The 20,510-nt window shown below is 34.4% G+C and overlaps 1 protein-coding gene across 25 annotated transcripts in view; it reads right to left on the bottom strand.

The window, feature by feature from the left end:
- Positions 1 to 20,510, bottom strand: part of KCNMA1 (potassium calcium-activated channel subfamily M alpha 1) — a 531,710-nt gene that overhangs the window by 161,086 nt on the left and 350,114 nt on the right. For 17 of the 25 annotated variants that reach the window (XM_049810032.1, XM_049810031.1, XM_049810033.1 and 14 more), the window contains 4 exons: positions 16,394 to 16,469; positions 11,093 to 11,168; positions 9,228 to 9,398; positions 7,261 to 7,352 (listed from right to left, as the gene is read on the bottom strand). In XM_049810032.1, the coding sequence (XP_049665989.1) occupies positions 7,261 to 7,352; positions 9,228 to 9,398; positions 11,093 to 11,168; positions 16,394 to 16,469 (415 nt within the window). Of the gene's footprint in view, positions 1 to 7,260; positions 7,353 to 7,451; positions 7,544 to 9,227; positions 9,399 to 11,092; positions 11,169 to 16,393; positions 16,470 to 20,510 lie in introns of all 25 variants that reach the window. The other 8 variants (XM_049810026.1, XM_049810028.1, XM_049810049.1 and 5 more) reach the window with 1 other exon arrangement.

Genomic DNA, 20,510 nt, shown 5'->3' with positions numbered 1-20,510 from the left:
ACAGCATTTAGACACAACACAGTTATATCACTGTAAGAAATAAGTGAATAATTTAGTATAAATAGAAGTAAAAACTGTCAAATGCTATGGCATGCACAAGGAGTCCACACTAGAAAGCTTATAGTAAAATGCAGGAGTAAACCATACCTCCAGAATTAGCATCTCAGTTACAAATAGTCCTGTTCTAGTCCCTCCAAACCCTGGGCTTCCTTCTTGTAATATTTTGTGCAGTAGATATCACACACACAAGACACCCTGTTATTACTTGAAATCAACTGAAAATATTTTCCCTTAAAGAAATTGCTTTCTATGTTCCCACCATTACTCATTTTCAAATTGCCTTATGCGTTTTTTAAATGCTCAATGAATCCAAAAATAGTTATACCCTTTGTAAGCAATGCAGGAGTTAGCAAAGGCTTTAAGATTTTTGAGCATTTCATTCATGACCAGAGCCAATGCATTTCTTTCCATAGAAATCACCCCAAAATGTCATGACTAGTTTTCTGCAACGGAGCCTGAATGAAAAGAAAAAGTCATAAATCAATAAAACTTGCTGATCAATTCACCACTTCTGCCACTTCACATTGCATTCTCTGGAATGTCCACACTTAAAGTCATGGCCTGTGTATTTTGTAGCATATGGTAGAACTGCAGATTTATAAACCAGATTCAGTCTTTCTTGGGTCAAAATTTGGACACCAACAACTGTTATTTTGATGCCAAACCCAAAAGTTTTTTTTAAACTTTAGGCAGAGAGAAGGAAAAGTTGAAAGTTTTACAATTTTAACCAGAAATACAGATTTAGTGCTGTTCCTGTAGGAATGAAACATGATTTGAGACATAGAGTACACTTTTTTTTTTAAGTCATAATATTGTTATATGTCACTTCCCACATTTCCTTTCTTGCTTTCATAAGAATGGATATAGTTTAATAAGCATGCAAAATTAAAAAAAAAAAAAGTTTGTCCTATTAGTTCTATCTGTCAGTCTATTTAACACTCATCAGATTTTCTTTATCACTAAGTGAGACTTCATTTGAAACAGTGGGATTAGAAGAATGGCTAGCAGATGGGAAATAGAGACACCCCTGGGGATCATAATGCAATCCATGTCACATTCTCTTATTACATTCTCATCCCACTGGAAAATAATATCTTACATATTGTCTCAAATTATTTAATATAATAATCTAATGTCACTTTCTTTGGAGCTATGCTTCTCATTACTACAGCAAACGGACCTTTGCCAAAGTATATGGATAAGCCTTAATATTTTTTTTTCTAATTTTTAATCAAATTCAAATGTCTAATGAGTCCAAGATGGCCTGTCAACTTAAATTATCTGTTTGTCTTTCTGTTTACCATATCTATCTGTCTACAGCTTTTATATTTCTCTGTGAAGTTTAGTTATTGAATCCCATGTTTCCTTCTGGAAGGAATCTCTAACAGATGATTATTCCTGTTGATATGTTGATGATTTGCTAATTTATGGCTTGTAAATTTAAGAAATCTGAAGAAATCTCTGGGAAGCAGAGCAGATCATGAGAGCAGAGAAACAAGAGGTTTTAATAGAACTGTGATTTCATTAAAATACAATTTTTAATCTTATATATTAGCTATGGTAATGCCTTTGGATAATTTTTTTAAAATCTTTTGAAAATTTAACAAAGTTTAGCATAAATATTTACTACTGGGACAAGATAAGCAGTTTATATATACACATACATGTATATAAAATAATAATAATCCCTCTCTCTGCCAGTATCTATTTGTGTGAAGCTGTGTTCTGCTTGCTGCCTTCATAAAGAGCTTCCATTGGATTTGATATCAGTTTTGCATGAAAAAGGCAAATATAATTTAGTCCATGGAATTAAAAGTCAATAATTCACTGTAAAGTCTGAAAAATATTACTAAGTTATCCAGTCTCTCTTTCAGTCCATCAGTTTACAAATATTCTTTCCATATGCTTTCTAGACCTTTGTGCAGGCTGATTTACAATAAGCTAAGGTCTTCAACTGGAAAATATTTCACAGACTTAAAATCCAGTCTGATCATATGAATACATGAATACAGAAATGAAACAACTGTGTAAGAATAATCTTGATTCTCAGGTAAATTAGTACATGCAGAATAAAAGGTTAATAATAGATTTGTAGAGGTAAAACAAATCTGCATCTTTTACCAAATCTCAAACCAAAGCCGAGTAATATGAACAGTATAAATAAATAAACAAACCTTGGCTTTTTAGTTTTGGTTTTGGTTTTGCTTTTTTTCTTAAAAGAAATAAAACAGATTATCTTGTAAATCCTATTTTGGCTGGGACTGAATATGTAAGTTCCAAATATCACAAAAAGAGTGCAACGGTAGAATTCAACTTTTCCAAAACCAAGATTTTTTTGAAGAAAACTCCTGTCTCGTAAGACTTAAAGCTTAAACTTTATAGTTAAGATGTTAGTTGAAGCACTTCAGAAAGTCATCCAAAGCCAAAGTGATCACTGCCTTTTCCAGCCTTCTAGAGGTATGCATGCATGAACTAACCTGTAGTCTTATTGCTACATTCTAAAAGCAATAGTCTATCAGCTATGGTGACAGTGGCAGATACCTTTTCATCCTTCTATGGTACTCCAATTTAAAAATATCCCTTTAAAATGATCCCTTGAATACTAACTCATGAGTTCTACCGATAGCTTACAGAGAGAGCCTAAATGGAGTCAGTCAAATCGAAAGCCTTAGAAAGAAAAGAGCTAAACGTAGATAAGGTATAGGAAACCAGGTGCTGGTCTCAAAATTATTAAGAAAAACAGCTAAGAGGAAATATCATTAATACTCAAGCTATATACCATTTCAGTTTGTAACTGACGAAAAAAAAGTCAAAGAAACAAAAAAAGCATAAAACTTCCTCTGCTAATATATATAAAATTATATGTTATTTTCTAAACTAAAATCTAATCTATAGACTTTTTATAATAGTGTAATAAAAGGTCAGACATTTTTCATTCTCCACCCAACTGTATGTAACATCTAGCTTTTATCTCCAGCATTTGTATCCAGTATTTTGTCATTATAAATTATTTTATCTGTTCATAATGATACTAGTTTGTCACTAATTTACTTTATGAAATTACTTGAATATAACTTCCTTCAAGTATATGCTTTCATCAGTTATTTCTTAGTGATCTAGTAAGTTTCACAATGTTTTAGTGAGATGTCCTATATAATATTGCAGATGTTTTTCAGTGTGATGACATAATGCCTGTTGATGAAACAATTAATAAAACTTTCATTATAAATTTGTCTATTTTGCATTTTAAAAACATTTCTCATCTTCAGAAAGCATAAGCTTGACTCTTAAATCTCACAAAAACTCTCATAGGTAGTTACTAGTTTATTAATAACAAAAATATGCCAATTGTTCTACAGAGAAAGTAAGTTATGTTGTTATCTACTTCTATAGAAATCCACAGAATGTTGGCTACTATGTAAAGAATATTATGTGCAATACCTCCTTTGCAAAAAGTATTTCCCAAAACGTAAAATCATGTACTACAGAACTCATCCAGGGGAGTACACAGGAAGGAGAAACAGTAGTGAATAAATTGCTCATGTGAAAGAACAGAAAAACTATGTAGGGCTCAATGTGGAAAATACTGGAAGCGGCCACATCGTTATCCTAAGATACCTCTTAGCATTATTAAAAAACAGTATTCTATACAGTTCTGGTTGCTTCTCATGCCTGAATTTTATTTCACAGTTACATCTAAGTTATATATATGTAATATCAACTATTTTCTGTCTTTGTATCTACAGTGTGGTTTTCTCTGTATCATTTGTATTTATAGCGGTACTATAGCAAGAAACAATGGTTTGTTCTGAGTATAAACAAACTAAGAAAGCCAGTTTTTCTTGTCTACTGATGATCTTATTCTGGTGTATCAGGGCACATAGTAAAAACATTACGGAGTCTTCTGATGTGCTGATCTGTAAACAGCAGCAAAACAGCTGTTAAGCAGTAATCTCATTACCTATAGAGCAGATCTCCTTGCTTACAAATCTGGAATTCAAGACAAGGATTGTTACCTTGTTTTGATAACGTCTTAATTTTTTTTTGTACTAGGTTGTTATTTTGCCACAGTCATTACCCTATTTGTCATTAAATGTGTATGTTTGGTCTCAGTCACATTTTGTATACATATCTTGGTATGCATTTTGGTATATATGCAACAGTGAGCACTGTTGTTTATTTAACAGGTGACGCTTCAATCAAAGACTTAAATAAAATTCCTGCTTTGTGTTCTATGAGACCTTAGAAGTCTTATTACAGGAATATATTATAAAGCTGAGATTATAAATTAAATTTAAAATTCCCCATGGACTTTTGTAACAAAACTACCTAGTATCTAGTAAATTTAACCAGCGATAATTGCATACTGCCTACAAACTACTTCTGTTTCCAAACTCTGTATGTACGCGTCTCATCTAAGAGAGAAGTGAGCATCTTTACAGTGCAAAATGATTCCTATACAGTTTATGAGTCCTTTGGGGACTTTATTGGCTGAAAAGCAAAATTAAATGTGATCAAACTTGCTGGTGTGTTGGTTGTTTCTCTTTTTTAGTAAGTGGAGTTTTTAGAAATAATTTTTATGCATACATTCTAGCTGTTTCTTTAGTTACAGTTCTATAGCAAGACTCTTCTTAGTATTAAAGCAATGTAGTGCAATCCTCAAAACATACATAATCATATGTTAATTTTAACTTCCCACTTAAATGTTTAATAATCATATAGAAGCATGTTATTCCACTGTCATAGTTCATAAGGCAACATGTATAAAAATCTATATAAATGCTACAAAGCAGATTCCATGTATTTATCTATTTTGGAGAAAATTAAAAAGTATAAACATATGCTATTTTAAGAGCTGAAACTACATCTTTCAACAAAATTTAGCTGCTTTAATTTTGTACATGTATTTAATTTTATCTGGAAACTTACTGCCGTTAGGAATAGAACTGTAGTTTCTCATTATGTTTGCTGCCAGAATCTATGCTTGGTTGCTCAGCTAAAGACCATCTATTGCTAATTACTACCACATGCCCATATCCCAAGCAAAGGAAAACTTATTGGTTCTGACAATCCATTCTCTCAACACTGAATTCCAAATGAAAACTTAAATTTTGGCCAAACATAACATTTCATCAATCTTGTTCTACTGACTGCAAAAGCAACATCAAACAAGGGGTGCTAATGGCTTTTTACTGTGCAGTTCCCAAGCTTAGATTCTCTGATGAAAGATCCACATGAGCAAAGGACATCTTTAAACTACTTAGTAATTAATAATTGAACCAGAAAACAATGCATAAAGTAAGTTGAACAGTTTGTATGCTGATGACAGAGCTCAGTTTCAAACAACAAGTTATTCGGGCAGTAGAGATCAGCAGAGAAAGCACTGACAACAGGGTGAGCTAACAACAAACGGATAGCGCATATAAATAAAGACAGAAAGAATAGGCGAAAAAATAAAATTAAGCACGCCCCAAAGCTAGCAGAAGCCTGTAATCTGGAGTTGAGCTTTTCAGGATGTGGGGTTCTGACTGAAGATCAGGTCCAAGTTTAGAGACATCTGAGCAATGCTGGGTACTAGTGACAATGTAGAAGGGGAGAGACGAAAACACTGTATGCAGAATAGTTTTTAACCATATTCTCCTCTGCTATAACTCCTTTGGAGCCTCAAAAACAGAGGTGTAAGTTCTATGTTTGAAAAACCTCGCTCTTTGAGAAACTAAGTACGAATACAAATACAAAACTGAGTAGGCCTCTGTCACAAATAAACATTTTTGGAAATTAATGATACTACTCTAAGAAATAAATTAAGGCATTTTGTTAATCTGGATAAGTGAATTATGATGCAAGTTTCCAACATTAGCGTTTACAGTAAAGAAAAAAAATATTTGGACACATAAGAGTATCTAAAAAAATGAAAGCATTGAAGCTTTCAATTATGTCATCTAATTGCTTGAGTATTATTGAATGTACAGTAGTATAAGCTATAACCAAAGAAAAAACTTTGATTTATCTACCCAGTGATGTAAAACAGTACTCTAGAATTAGCTCTGTGGGACATTTACAGTCTTTCTGCTACACAGAGAGGAGAAACAACTTGATAAAACCATATTCCACATTTATAAAATGATGCATGGGTGATGATTTGATAGGGAAAAAGTAAAAAACATCTTCTTAAAGTAAGGAGAGGGACAATTAATTAGATGCGTTGCTTGCAGTAACTTCGTTATGTTATATGGAAAGGATTCTATATCACTAGTCTTTTAGGACAAATATTTCTCTACCAGTGAATGTCACGATATGTAATGAAACAAAAGATGGCAACACTAAAAGTGATACAAAGGAGAAACTACTATATCGCCAAGTACCTCTAGTTCATTAAAGGCTATATCCCAGCAGGTCTAGATGCTGGGAATGCCAGAAAGAGCTGGTTTTAACTTGGTCAAGATAACAAGCAGGCTTTCAATAGATATTAAATGACCTTACGTGGTCCAATAAAATTTAACTTTTGCTACCAGGTAAAACCAGTATTTTTTACAGGTTTGGGGTTTTTTCATGTGATATTGATACTAAAGCTACTAATTGTTCTTCTTAAGATAGGTTTTATATGCGTGTGGAAGTGAATCACTTCAAAATCCCTGGTCATAGATCCTAAAATCACGAGTGTTTGCAATATTCATATGAAGTCAAAAGGAGCTGCATGAGATCTGAATCTGCTGTTTGAACAATAAGAAACAGCACTGTCAGACTTCTGACATAGTCAGTCTAATGGAATAACCCTATCAACATAAATCTCATACTTTGCACTCCAGTGAACCCAAGTTTTCTAAAGAACTGAGTTGTTTGAAAATCATGTGAATTACCATTGTCACTTAGTGAAGACATGACCATATGATAATCTGATGCCCAAAACTGTGAAGTGAAAAGTCAACATTGTTCCAGAAGCTAACTGCAAATGCAATAGCAGCATTTTTTGCAAGATACATCAGTGTAGTCTTACTGGTATCCACGTTCTCTTGAAGTAGGGACAAAATATTGTGACTTGTACCATAGCATGGCCCAGGTCTCTAATTATAGTGTGACAACTCTCCAGTGGTAACATCTGATGTCAAGGAATACAGCCTCATAAGCTGTGAGTCAGCTATTACCACCTTCAGGGGCTCTTTAAAGTCACACAACCACACCTGGTCTTTTTTGACTTACTTTCTGCCTCGAGTTGAGTTAAAAGTCCCGCCGTATTTCTTCCGATTAAGGATGAGAGCAGCAATTTCTGGCACGTAGCGAGCAAACATTGCCTACATGCATGAAACAAAAACACAAAAAAAAAAAAAGAAAATGGCATGCAGAGAGTGTTCTACTGCAGCAGAGGCAGCAGAGCCTCTTGGAATACTTACTTTCTTCCACTAACCGCACTATAGGAACCACCATATTTCTTGCGGTTTCCTATTAACTCTATGATTTCAGGGACGTAGCTGGCAAACATGGCCTAAGAAGAAGATAGGAGACAGAAGAAAAGACTAAAAAGAGAGGCCAAAGAAAGGGGGATGATGAATATTTTCAGAAGATATATATCTTTAAGATCTGAAAATGCAAAAGAATTAGATCTATGAAGTTGTTTAAAAAGAAAATTTAAAAAATGTAAAAGTTCTTATCAAACAAAACAAGAGGGCTCAATGTAAAAGTTGGTCTTGGAGAGGGTGCACACCTTATAAATTAAGAAAATGGTCAAAAGAGGAAAAACAGGCACACAAAACAAAACAAGAACAAAATTAATCCAAACTGGTATCTAATCATAAAACACAGTTATGTCTAATTCTTCCTGAAGAGGGGAGGGGAAAAAACCTATCCAAGATCCACTGCGAAAAAACAAAACCAAGTATTATCATTACTGTTACATTTCTATTTGAAAAGACAGACTTTTTCCCCCCATTATTAGAATTCAATAGAAGACAAAAACAAGATGGAATCAGGGGTTATTCCCCCTGCCAAGAAACAAAAAGATCACACACCCCCGCCCCCAAAAAGAACTTTTCCAGAAGTTTGTATTTGTAAAAGGACTGGAATAACACATGATAGAAAAAAGGTTTTGAGGAGAAAATAAAAATTATTCTGCCATGTTTTGTCCAACAAACATCTTCCTTGTGGCTGGATACTTCGAAGAGCTACTGCCAGTTGACATGGTCTTTGTCTTCGTATGTCAACAAACATAGATGGGAATGCATATATTTGTGCTCATATATATATATTCATATATATGTATCTGTGTGTGTGTCTCTCATACAGCATTCACATTATATACATATCACCTCTGTAAGATGTATGTATATGTGAAATCAATATATGAGAGCAAAGTAACAATATACATATGTATGTATGTGCACAATACATATTGTGAGTCATCCCTAAACCACTTACCTTGCACCGTGTAAACTTTAAAATAAACTTTGCTAGTTTAGACAATAACATTGCAACAGGTCCTATAATATTACTGACACTGATAAATAATAGAAAAGTTGACGCAAGACAATTAGTAACTTTGGTGCTATGTACATACAGGACAAAGAACACAAGAATTTGCCAATATAAAAGGATACTGGTTATGGCCATGTGATAAATTGTGAGTTAAAATTGCACTACATGACATGAAAGGATGTTTGAAATTAAAGAGAATGTGGTTTGCCATCATCTGGATCAGGCAAGCTGCTCTTTAAGGCAGTCCAAAGCCACAGTGTTTGTTGGAATTCTGGGAAGGAACACAGAAGGGTAGGTAGGACTTCTGAAACCGCAAAGTGCCTTTAAGTATCAATAGCAGCCTCAAAAATACACTACAGTCAATCACTAAAAAGTAAAGGACTACAAATAACATTATAAGTTGAAATATTAAGGCACTTCATTTATGTATTCACATGCATTACTCATTTAAATGGATTAGAAAAATTCTGACTCTATTAAACTGGACTAATTTGACAAGCTCTGCCAAATATTTATCTATAGAAAAAAAATGGGTTGTATTAAACATATTTAAAAGTTTTATAATTAATTTTAATTCACTAAATTAGATATTATTATTTCTTTAATTACAGCATTGAGATATACAGGATAAAGTATTAACGTCACTGGAATAATGATAATGATGATAATAATAATAATAATAATAATATAGTTTTTACCAATCCCCCAAGGATGAAGAAGACCATGAAAAGGCGACCAAGGGTTGTTTTTGCATAAACATCTCCATAGCCAACAGTGGACATTGTAACCATCAGTAAATAAACGCATTCCCAATATGTTAGTGGTTGATTATTTTGGAAATTTTCCCATGGATCCCCTGAGTTCTCCACCTAAAATGTGCAAGAAAACATAATGAATTAATAGAGTTGTACAACAAATTAACTCTACTGATATATGCGTGTGCATACGTGTGTGTGTGTATATATAATTTGGCATATAATATAAATTCTGGATCTTTTCCCGTAATTTATTTTGAACAAATACAGAACCTAACCCTGTCTCAATTATAGCATTACCGTTCTTTTGCAATATGCATAGGCTTGCCACTCATACTGTTTATGGAAAGTATCTTTTCCATTCACCACTAAATAATACAACTTACTAATGCAGATAGGTAAGTTCACTTTATAGCAATATGTTCAGAACTTTTTCAGAGTGAATCTTACTTGTAATGCAATTATACTTGTTAATGTTTTTGTTTCAAAGCATTACATAGCTATTAAATGCATTGTGACATGTTGAGTTTAGCAATATACTATTACTTTCCAAGAAGTCAGCTACTGTATGTGACAAAGTTATAAATTTATCAGTGGGAAAGAAGCATGTCTTCTAAAATTTGTTCCACAGCAAAAAGTTTGAAGTTTGGGGATTCCTACAGCAGAACAGAGAAACTTATGCTGAAAAGAAGAAAAAAAAAAACAAAACAAAACCCAAAACACTACCAAAATCCAAGCCCTAGACAATAGCATTCCCTCTGTACTGATATAATTTTATAAAGCTTTTGTTATGTTTTGTTCAAAAATAGAAAAAGCTAATGTATGATAAAAACATGCAGAATTTTGGTGCATCTTAGTAAGAGTAAAAATTAAATTACTATCTGGTATAACAAGAAGATAAACATTCTGAATTTAACCTTATATAGCTGGATGCAGCTCAAGGTAATTCAAGTGAAGTCAATTAAATTGCTCTGGACTAACATCAATATCATTAAATTACAATATTAGTCTCAAATCATTCCTGAATAACTTATTACTACCAGCAGCTTGTAATTTTCCTGATTCTAAGTTGATCATAAATTGTACTTAAAGGACAAACACTTAATCATATTTAATTATATTTTCCAATCAAATCAGTAAAAAGTTTTAGAACTTTAAAATACACAACTGACATATACCTATCATATATATGTATATTTACATTTATGAGCTCATATGTACTTCTATACTAACTATCTTACATTTTTCAGGTATTGTTAAGTGTGGAATAAAAATCTATTACAAAAATCCATGTTATCAGTGACTGTAAGATACACCAAAAAAAAAAAAAAAAAAAAAAAAAAAAAAATTAAAAACAAGAGGGAAGGAAACAACCTCTAAAAAAATGGTACCCAGAATATTAGCAATCCCACTACTTCTCGTGGAAATACAAAAGTGCTTCCTTCAGGCCCAACCATTTATTTCCCAGGACCTCAGTATCATTTCAGCTCTGCCAGCCCCTTCCAGGAAGCACTCCAGCTAGTTATTTAGGAAACATTGCCACCCACTGGTAACTTGTAATCATTCAAGAAGTTGCATCAGTCCAAGTCTCATATTTTATTGCTGAGGTTAATGAGGTATTGCTCGCTATTCAGAATTAGTTTTGAGTAGAAGCTTAAAATTTGGGAAGCTGTAATGTCTTTTTTTTATTGTACTCTATAGATGTGTTAAGGGATTATCCAGAGCAAGGCAATTTCAGGTAATAAAGTAGCTCAGAGAGCAGATGATCCATGAGAAAAAGTCAATGAAGTATTTTCAAATATACTTACCAAATGTATGAACCCAGCTGCTGTCAGCCACGTGCTGATAAATATAGAGCACAGATTCACTAGCTTGATGGAATTACTGAAAATAAACAAAACCCAAGAACAAATAGGAACTTAGACTAGAATTTATCACACATTTTTAATATGTACCTGTATACAACTGCATACTTCAGACTGAGTCTGTTCATCATTTCTGAAGAGAAGCAGGCTCCTTAAAATACTTAATCAAAAGCCTATGCAAGATATGTATTGTCTTTGCTGAGTTCACATTTGCATAATTTAGATAGCTTGAAATAAAAATTCCAATGTATTTGAGAGCAGAAAGACAAATGGAAACCTTAGCTACATTTGCACTCATAATCAAACACACAGAAATAAATAGTGCTTTTTCACAAATAATTTGGTTGCTTCTCAGTACACTCGCCTTCTCATTTTTCATTGCTATACTCCTCAGCAATGGTTTACATGTAAAAATTCTGCTACCCTGGAATACATCCATGCAGGTCCAATGAAATAAGCTGGGCAATGTCAGTTAACATTAGCTGCTGAACACTTCATTTATACAAACAACTGATGGATGTTTTTTGAATTATTTCATTTTTCATATGCTTCTTCTATATTCATCGTGCTTTTGAACCGAGACCTGCAGACACTAAAAATTAACAGCAAGAAGATGTTTTTGTTGCATACTCATCACCTGTTAACACTTGTATCTTGCATACATGACCACAGGGCAAGAATATTTTCCTACAGTTACAGCAAACAATTAATGAATTACTGCAGCCAAACTGTAAATGTCATGCTGCTTTTGTGAAAAAATTATAATTCCCAAATTAAATAACTTAGGGATTTCATAGTTCCTGTGTAAAGTCCTAAATAATTTTCATATTATTGTGCTTGCATGAATTCCTATGGACTTCTCTGTGGAAATTCATATGGAGCTAGAGTATATCATTTCATACTTCACATTCACATTTTTCTAAAATTAAAAAAAGAGAGAGAGAGAGAGATTGAAACCTACCAGTCAAACTCTGCAAAATCTTTTTAGTCCCACTGAGTAGTATGTTCCCTATTGTAGCCAGAAGCAATTTTGAAGCAAGGACCTTACCCAGCTCAGCAGGAAAACAGGAAAATACCTTACTTAAACAGCTTGTGGAAGAAATATAAGTAAACCTCACTCCCTCTCTTCTTACAAAAATCGCTATGATTTCAAAAGCTAAGAAGGATATTCAACAAATACACAAGGAACTGAAGTCCATGCATTACTGTGCCTAAATAATCTTACCCATTCACAGAATTGTATTGGAAATAGCTCTCCTTTATTTTTGAAAACAATAATGCCTCACTATTATGTCTAATGCAATAGATTCAAAGAGAATAAAAACTTGGGAAAAATTCACTATCAGCATTAGCAGTAGCAGTTTTGCAGTAAAATTAATTAACTGTTGTATAACTACTTTAACTGTTATTAACTGTTTATAACTACTTTAAGGACAATAATAATGCATTCTTTTCTAAACAAAGGTGAGAAATTAACCTGGAAAATTAATCAGACCAGCTCCATTAAAAATATTTTTAAGAGTTACAGTCAGCGAAGTGGGCATCTTTGGGTACTAGGAAAGAAATACAATTGGGTAATGTGATAGATGCTGTAACAAATACTGTACTCAAAAATAAGATAATATACCAGCAGTTCTGCAATTAGCATTCACCTACATCAACACATATTCCCTGTTTCTCTATTTCTTAAGCTATGGTTGATTAAAGTCCATATTTTATTGGTGATAACAGTCAGTCAGCACAGGACTCTAACCAATAGGTTCCTAGATTAAACAAAATCACAGAAATCATGCTGATGCAAAGCTTTGTTATCAAAGACTAAATATCACCCTTCACCTGAACTTAGAACAGGAGATGCTCCTAATACAATAACGTATCAGTTGGTCTCCACATATTACAGTAATACAAGTAAATGACAGCAGCCATTAGGAATGACTATTTACATGAATTGTTTGGTACATTTTATTTTTGCAGATTTATTAAACATTGTACCTTATCTCTCCCCATGAAATACTCCCTGTGTTTCTGCCAGAGTCTAAATATAGATGAATGATTAGTCACAAACATTTTTCTCCTCTTTAAGCTCTTTCCAACATCTGTGCAAAATCCCTTACTGTGAGCCCTGCCTAAGCCTCTGTAGTTTTGTTGAAAAATATTAGAAAGCAGTGGAGAGATATTTTCAAATGAACACCACAATACTCATTCTATTTCATAAAACACAGGAACAAAAAATATTGAGTAAAATACATTTAATTTCAAATTAGGGAAACTAATAGATCCTCGGCAGTGTATAGTCTTTTAATTCACTGCTGTAAAATTTTTCTTTGCCTTACTGGTTCTTTTCAAATATAATTAATAATTTTTCAGCTATTCTAATAATTATCTTTCACAACCATACTACTTTGCTAGTCTTCTCACTGCTTCTATTTTTGCATTGTTTTGCTTCTTCCTTTGGATTCCAGTGTTTGAAATGGCCCTTCTACTCATTATGTAATATATGCTTCTTTAATCCTCATATCTCAGTCACTAATTCCAGGAATAATTTTAATTTATAGGTTAGAGTAAACTTGTTTTCTTTACTGGGAGGAATGAGGAAAAAAAGGACAAAATTTCTTCTACTAATTGCCCCAAATTTTAAAAACACAGCAGTGCCCTCTATACTCTATCAGTTTCTCATCTTGTCAGTAGTTACTTGTTAATAATGCTAAGCACACTGAAACACCTCTAGTCAAATTAGTTCCATATTTTTTTCATATAAACACATACCACCTCGAACAAAGAACACTTTTATCTTTTGCAGAATTTTTAAGTGTTAGGTTTTTTCCCCTATACTATCATTTCAGAGCTAGTAATGATATACTGAATTTGCTATCTCAGTTCAAAAATTCAAATTCTGTCATTAATCCTTGGTCTTTATGTTCACCAACAATGATGTTGAAAATTTCATTAAAACCCTAAAAGTAGATTGCAACAAATGCTAAAATATATTAATTCTGTAAGTTTTTTAAACATCCCTGAGCAAAACAATGTTGCAGTAGCTGGTCAAAAGCATACAATACAATATAAGAGTTTAAGGTAATAACAACAGTTTAAGGCCACTCTATGTAATTGAAATTACTGCTTGAATTATGGGAATTAAATTTTATTTAACTAAAAACAAATTTATTGAGACTACTAGTTTAACTGCTCTAACTCTTGCAGAATTACTAAAGATTGTCCATTAACCACAAGTGCTCAGCGTCCTGCTTTTTTTTTTTTTTTTTAAGGAAGATTAATAATGCAGAAATAGAAACTCTAAATTAAAAAATATTTTGGTACCGTAACAGAAAAAGTGTACCCACCACATAAACCATAGTTCTTGTTTGTGATGATACTTAAGAGCATATTGAAAACATGAAAATTTCTCACTGAAATTAGCAGTAGTAGTAATAAATGAATTTTCTAATTTTTTGCTTTCTAAAAGCTAAATTCATGTAAGACAATAAATAAAAACCAAGGCACGTACATGGTCAAGTCAGGTGTAACAAAAAACTTTTCTAAAATAAATGACATTCTGTTCATTTGTTTTAATTTGACTCATCCATTTTATAAATTGATGTTTTGTGAACATTGATAGTATCCAAATTACTTAGTTCATTTCAGATTATTAAGTAAGATACAAAAGAGAGCAGACATGTCTTTCTATTGAAGAACCAGGAACAGGAAGATATAAAAAATTGTTTTGAGACACTGGCAGCTTTTAAGTTAAATAAATGGTGTTATTGATGAACTGCTGGGGATTAACCAGTTGAGTAAACTGAAACAGTCATGTAAGAAAGCTTTGCTTTACAGGCTTTCTAACAATCAACATTTGAGGTTTACAGATATTTGGACATTCCTATAAATAATCACAGAGATGATGATATCTAATCTAACAGTAAATTTTGTACCAGAGAAATGCTATTTAAATTAACAGGTCAATCTTGAATAACCAGCTCTGAATTCACTGAATGTGATTAATGCAGTATTTCTTCACTTATGGATCTGGAAGTTTACAAATCCACCACTCCTGAAGGGGCTTTTAGCCTTTATCCAAAATCCTTTGAGTTTATGGGGCTTCTGTATTGACTGCCATTTCTTTTGGTGAGGTTGTTCTGTGTGTTAAATGCAAAATCATTGGATATTCTAAGCCCCTGCAAAAATTACTCTCCTTTACAATACTGGTAATATTCTAAGCTACTGGACTACATATTCACTGCACATTCTTTCATTTCTTTATTCGACAAGAACTGGATTCCTTACAGTCACACAGCTAAAGACAGGTAGTGCAAGAGTTTTACAGCAAAGAGAATAGTTTCAAGGTTAAGAGTTGAAGAAACAGCTGTTTACCATGAGCATGTACAAATCTCAAGAATCTATTTCCCCATCTCTACCAATTAACATAGCAAGTAAATGGAGTTACTTGCATATAAAAGCCCTCACACATGCATCACCAACAGGTGGAGAGAGCACAGGATTTCAGAATGGAACTGAGTTTACAGTAAGTATTGGAAGCTGGGTTCAATACTTCAACTGGGGCATTTTAGGGAATGATGAAAGGCAATGTGTCTTCAACTGCAAGGCATGGGAAGGTTCCTTTCACTTTTATTGAGTGATCTTTTGTTCAAAGTTGTGCTGCTTCTGCACGACTTTCATTTATTAATAGCCCAAAGAATCAGTGAAAGCCAGACAGTTACTTGGAGTATTTTAATTATTCTTTGAAATAAATGCTAATGACAATGAACACAATATAAAGATAGCTCAGTGTAAAATTAATTTTTAATATATTTTTGATGTGCAGAAGGATGCTTAGTTCAAAAAAACTGAAATAGAGCCACAATGATTATTTCTCAAAATACTTTTTAACTGTCTTCTGTTGAATTAATTTTGATTTCTGTTTTTCCAAGGCAGCAGAATATGGACTGATTAGGTGGAAAGCAGCAATGTTTAATCAGTGCAGAGCTCTGTAATTCATTCTGCTTTTAATTTATCAGCACAGACTTGCCCAGATATTTCAAATGTAACAACACATCAGGTAAAATCTACTGATCACATAGCAAAAGATGCTGACACCGATAAATCATTCATCAGCAGAAAAAGGTTTAAAGAACAGATAACAAGTGTTTTTTTCCAGAAAAGAAATCATATATTACTAGGACCACAAACCTAAGCCATTTATGTTCTGTCACCAATGCAACTAACTCAGTATGTAGGAAAAAGTCTTACCTTGTTTTAAGGATATTCAGAAACTGCAAAATTTCTGAAAACTGTATCAGTCTAAGGGCTCTTAAAAACCTTAAGCCTGCAGTAAAGAAAAAAAAAAAAAGCTCTAGTAAAGAATAATTCAAATTATAACAACATTTCACTTACAATGACAGTGATCAATTAAATCAACATAGGTAGCATACAAAATGTCAAATACCTTTGAAATGTTCTTCCATATTTAAAGGTTCCAAGGTCCTTACCAGTTTTTTTCAAATTGTTTTAAACTTATTTCCTTAATAACTGAAGTATCCTACCAGAAAACCCTAGTTTATGTAGGATGCCATGGGAGGAGACATACAGGCTGAAAGCTAAGGGGAAAAAACCTCACTAAGGTTCTGTTGGTAGTTCTAGTGCACATGTCCTTCTCTTCCAGGCTGACAAAGACACATACAGATCTGAAACACCTCAGTCCTCCCAGCTCCCACATTGCTTAGTGAAAAATAAGAGATTATGGGCAAGAGATCTGATAACCTGGATGAAGTAGACTGTGTATATGCCTGATTAAATTGTTAAGTCTTAATGACGTAAAATCTTTTATTGTAATAATGCTCCCTATCTCTACCCTAATTTCAAAAACCTCAAGGAGGAGAACAGAGAAACAACACATTCATTCTTAAAAATGACAAATATACTATAATTCTTTCTATCAGACTATAAGAATAGATTGCACTTTGGCTATTAAATAAGTAACTGGTTTTACAATGAAATAACATTTTTGTGTTGAAATCAGGTTGCGTGAACAGCAATTCCCAGACAACTACAAAGCCAGCGAGACATACACGGAGAGAGTGTGCGCAAGAGAAATACTATAGAAGATTAAAGGCTTAAATTATTAAAAGAGACTTATGCTGATAGTAAATAATTTGGCTGCAGATATTTGGCATATGAATAAAAGTACACTGTGTATTATACACATGCACAGCTCATAAAATTAAAATAAGGCTTTGAGGATAATTTTTATTAGACAGTACAGCCAGGAGTTACATAAAAGTTGTATAACGTGGTATTGCAACTGTAACTGTTAGGTCCAGGCCAGCTTCTTCTCCTATATCCTCTTTATTGACATTTGTTTTACCCAATTCCAGTGCTATAAACCACATTTTATTTCTAGAAACTTAAGGAAAGACTGGACCTGGCAAACATATAAAACTGGTCACAACCTTCATCATCTCAGTGGAGTTGAGAGGTTCCCCTCAAGAGCCAAGATATATGTGGCGAGATGTGTTTAAATCAAGGCTTTATTTCCACAGTATTCTTGGAAAGTTGTTAAATAAATTTTTTACTCTTGCTAAGGCTCATAAGTAGCCTTAATAAGGCTCATAAGTACCCTGAATAAAGTAGAAAATCACTCCTGTCTATTACATGGATATAAATTTTCTTTTTAATTACTGACTGTAGGGAACTCTGAAGATTAATCACAACTGGAAAACTGGATTTGGGGATCTAGATGAAAAGCAATAAAATGTTGCTTAATAATTATAAACTTCAGATCTGTTTGCAGTTAGAAGACGATCATTTTGGATCATAGTGCTGAAAACTGTGAGAGACATGTCCTTCTGCTACTCCTATCCAAAGAGGTGTGGCTGGACAGGGATGGAAAGGACCCTAAACTTTCTCATCTCTGTTCCATCCAACTACCTCCCTCACTTCACTCTCTAGGAACTTTTTGAAAAATGGCTGGTGGAAGAAAAATCCTTCTGTTCAATTGCTTTGCATTGCATCTGAAGTTAATGAGGTGCCCAAATTACCCATTGCAATGTTTCAAAAAGAAGCCTGAGAAACATCAAAGTTAGCAACAAAACCTCTATCTCCAAATTCTTACAGTGCTCAGATATATTTTAGTTGCTGAGACATCAAATAATAGAACAAAAAGATTATGGCTTCAATGTATTTTTTTGTGAAAGAACAAAAATCATTATTAAGTTCTGCATTTGCTACAGCCTACACTATTTAAAGATTTCCCTTCAGAGAATAGAAAAAAAAAAAAAAAAAGTGGAGAGTTTACGTTTACTTGAACTACAAATAGAACTGGCTTGTAATTGTAAAAGGTTACAATCACCTTGTAACTTCTGTATCTTGTCTAGGACATTACTTGTGGGGCTGTGTTTTATAGCTGAAGGAATTATGACACAGAAAGGATCAAATTTTGATCTTCAGAAACCTCAGTGTATTACCTGCTTTGTGTGGTTCAAATAAGAAGATAAAAATGAAATTAAAATCACAGTTCTCCTTATAATGATAGCAAATGAATTCTTTCCAGTATTCTACACTTTTCAAGACCCAAACAGATCCGTTATTAGATTCCCATATGCATGTCATTTTATATGATTTTCATAGAATCACAGAATAGTTTGGGTTGGAAGGGGCCTTTAAAGGTAATCTAGTCCAACCCCCCTGCACTGAGCAGGGATGTCTTCAACTAGATTCAGGTTGCTTAGAGCCCCGTCCAACCTGACCTGGAATGTTTCCAGAGATGGCACATCTACCACTTCTCTGGGCAACCTGTTCCACTGTTTCACCATGCTCAATATAGAAAATTTCTTCCTTATATTTAGTCTAAGTCTACCCTTTTTTTACTTTAAAACCATTGTCCCTCATCCTATTGCAACAGGTCCTACTAAAGAACTTGTCCCCATCTTTCTTATAGGCCCCCTTTAAGTACTGAAAGGTTGCAGTAAGATCTCCCTGGGGCCTTCTCTTCTCCAGCCTAAACAACCCCAATTCTCTTAGACTCTCCTCATAGGAGAGGTGTTCCATCCCTCTGATCATTTTTGTGGCCCTCCTCTGGACCTGCTCCAACAGGTCCATGTCTTTCCTGTGCTCAGGACTCCAGAGCTGGATGCAGTACTCCAGGTAAGGTCTCAGAAGAGCAGAGGGGCAGAATCACCTCCCTTGACCTGCTGGCCATGCTTCTTTTGATGCAGCACAGGATACGGTTAGCTTTCTGGGCTGCAAGCTCACATTGCCAGCTCACATCCAGCTTTTCATCCACCTTGGACCTGCCAAGTCCTTCTTGGCAGGGCAGCTCTCAATCCCTTCATCCCCCAGCCTGTCTTGATACCTGGGATTGCCCTGACCCAGGTGCAGGACCTTGCACTTGGCCTTGTTGAACCTCATGAGGTTCACATGGGCCCACTTCTTGAGCCTGTCCAGGCCCCTCTGGATGGCATCCGGTCCCTAAGGCATGCCAACTGCACCACTCAGCTTGGAGTCATCTGTAAACTTGCTGAGGGTGCACTTGATCCCACTGTCTATGTTGTTGATGAAGACATTAAACAGTACTGGTCCCAATATTGACCCCTGGGGGACATCACTTGTCACCGATCTCCATCTGGACATTGAGCTGTTGACCACTATCCTCTGGATGCAACCATCCAACCATGTCCTCATCCACCAAACAGTCCACCCATCAAACCCATATCTTTCCAATTTAGAGATAAGGATGTTGTGGGGGACCATGTCAAAAGCCTTAGAGAAGTCCAGATAGACAACATCCATAGCTCTTCCCTTGTCCACTGATGTAGTCACTCCATCATAGAAGGCCACTACATTGGTCAGGCAAGACTTGCCCTTGGTGAAGCCATGCTGGCTGTCTTGAATCACCTCCCTGTCCTCTGTGTGCCTTAGCGTAGCTGCTAGGAGGATCTGTTCCATGATCTTCCCAGGCACAGAGATGAGGCTGACAGATCGTTAGTTCCCAGGGTCCTCCTTTCTATCCTTTTTAAAAATGGATGCAATGTTTCCCTTTTTCCAGTCACTAGGGACTTCACCTGACTGCAAAGAGATGGGTATTCCAGAATAGTGTAAAAAAGAAATCTGAAAAGTGATCTGAACAAAACACATAAAAGGACTGGACAATGTCAGGGCTGCAGCTGGTAGGTTTGAGTAACCTTGTTTCCAGGTACTCACAGTATCTTGCTCTCAGGGGCTGAGCATACAACCATCAGTTCATTCAGTGTTTGCAAGTGAAACCCATCACACCTGCAGTGTTTACTCCCCATTAACACTATTAACACGAGTCAGTCAGCCAAAACAACTCTGCATAGTAGGGACAAATCACACTGTACAATGCACCAGT

The sequence above is a fragment of the Accipiter gentilis genome, chromosome 9 (assembly GCF_929443795.1).
Source record: "Accipiter gentilis chromosome 9, bAccGen1.1, whole genome shotgun sequence".
Lineage (NCBI taxonomy): Eukaryota > Metazoa > Chordata > Aves > Accipitriformes > Accipitridae > Astur > Astur gentilis.
This window is presented reverse-complemented; position numbering and strand designations above follow the sequence as displayed.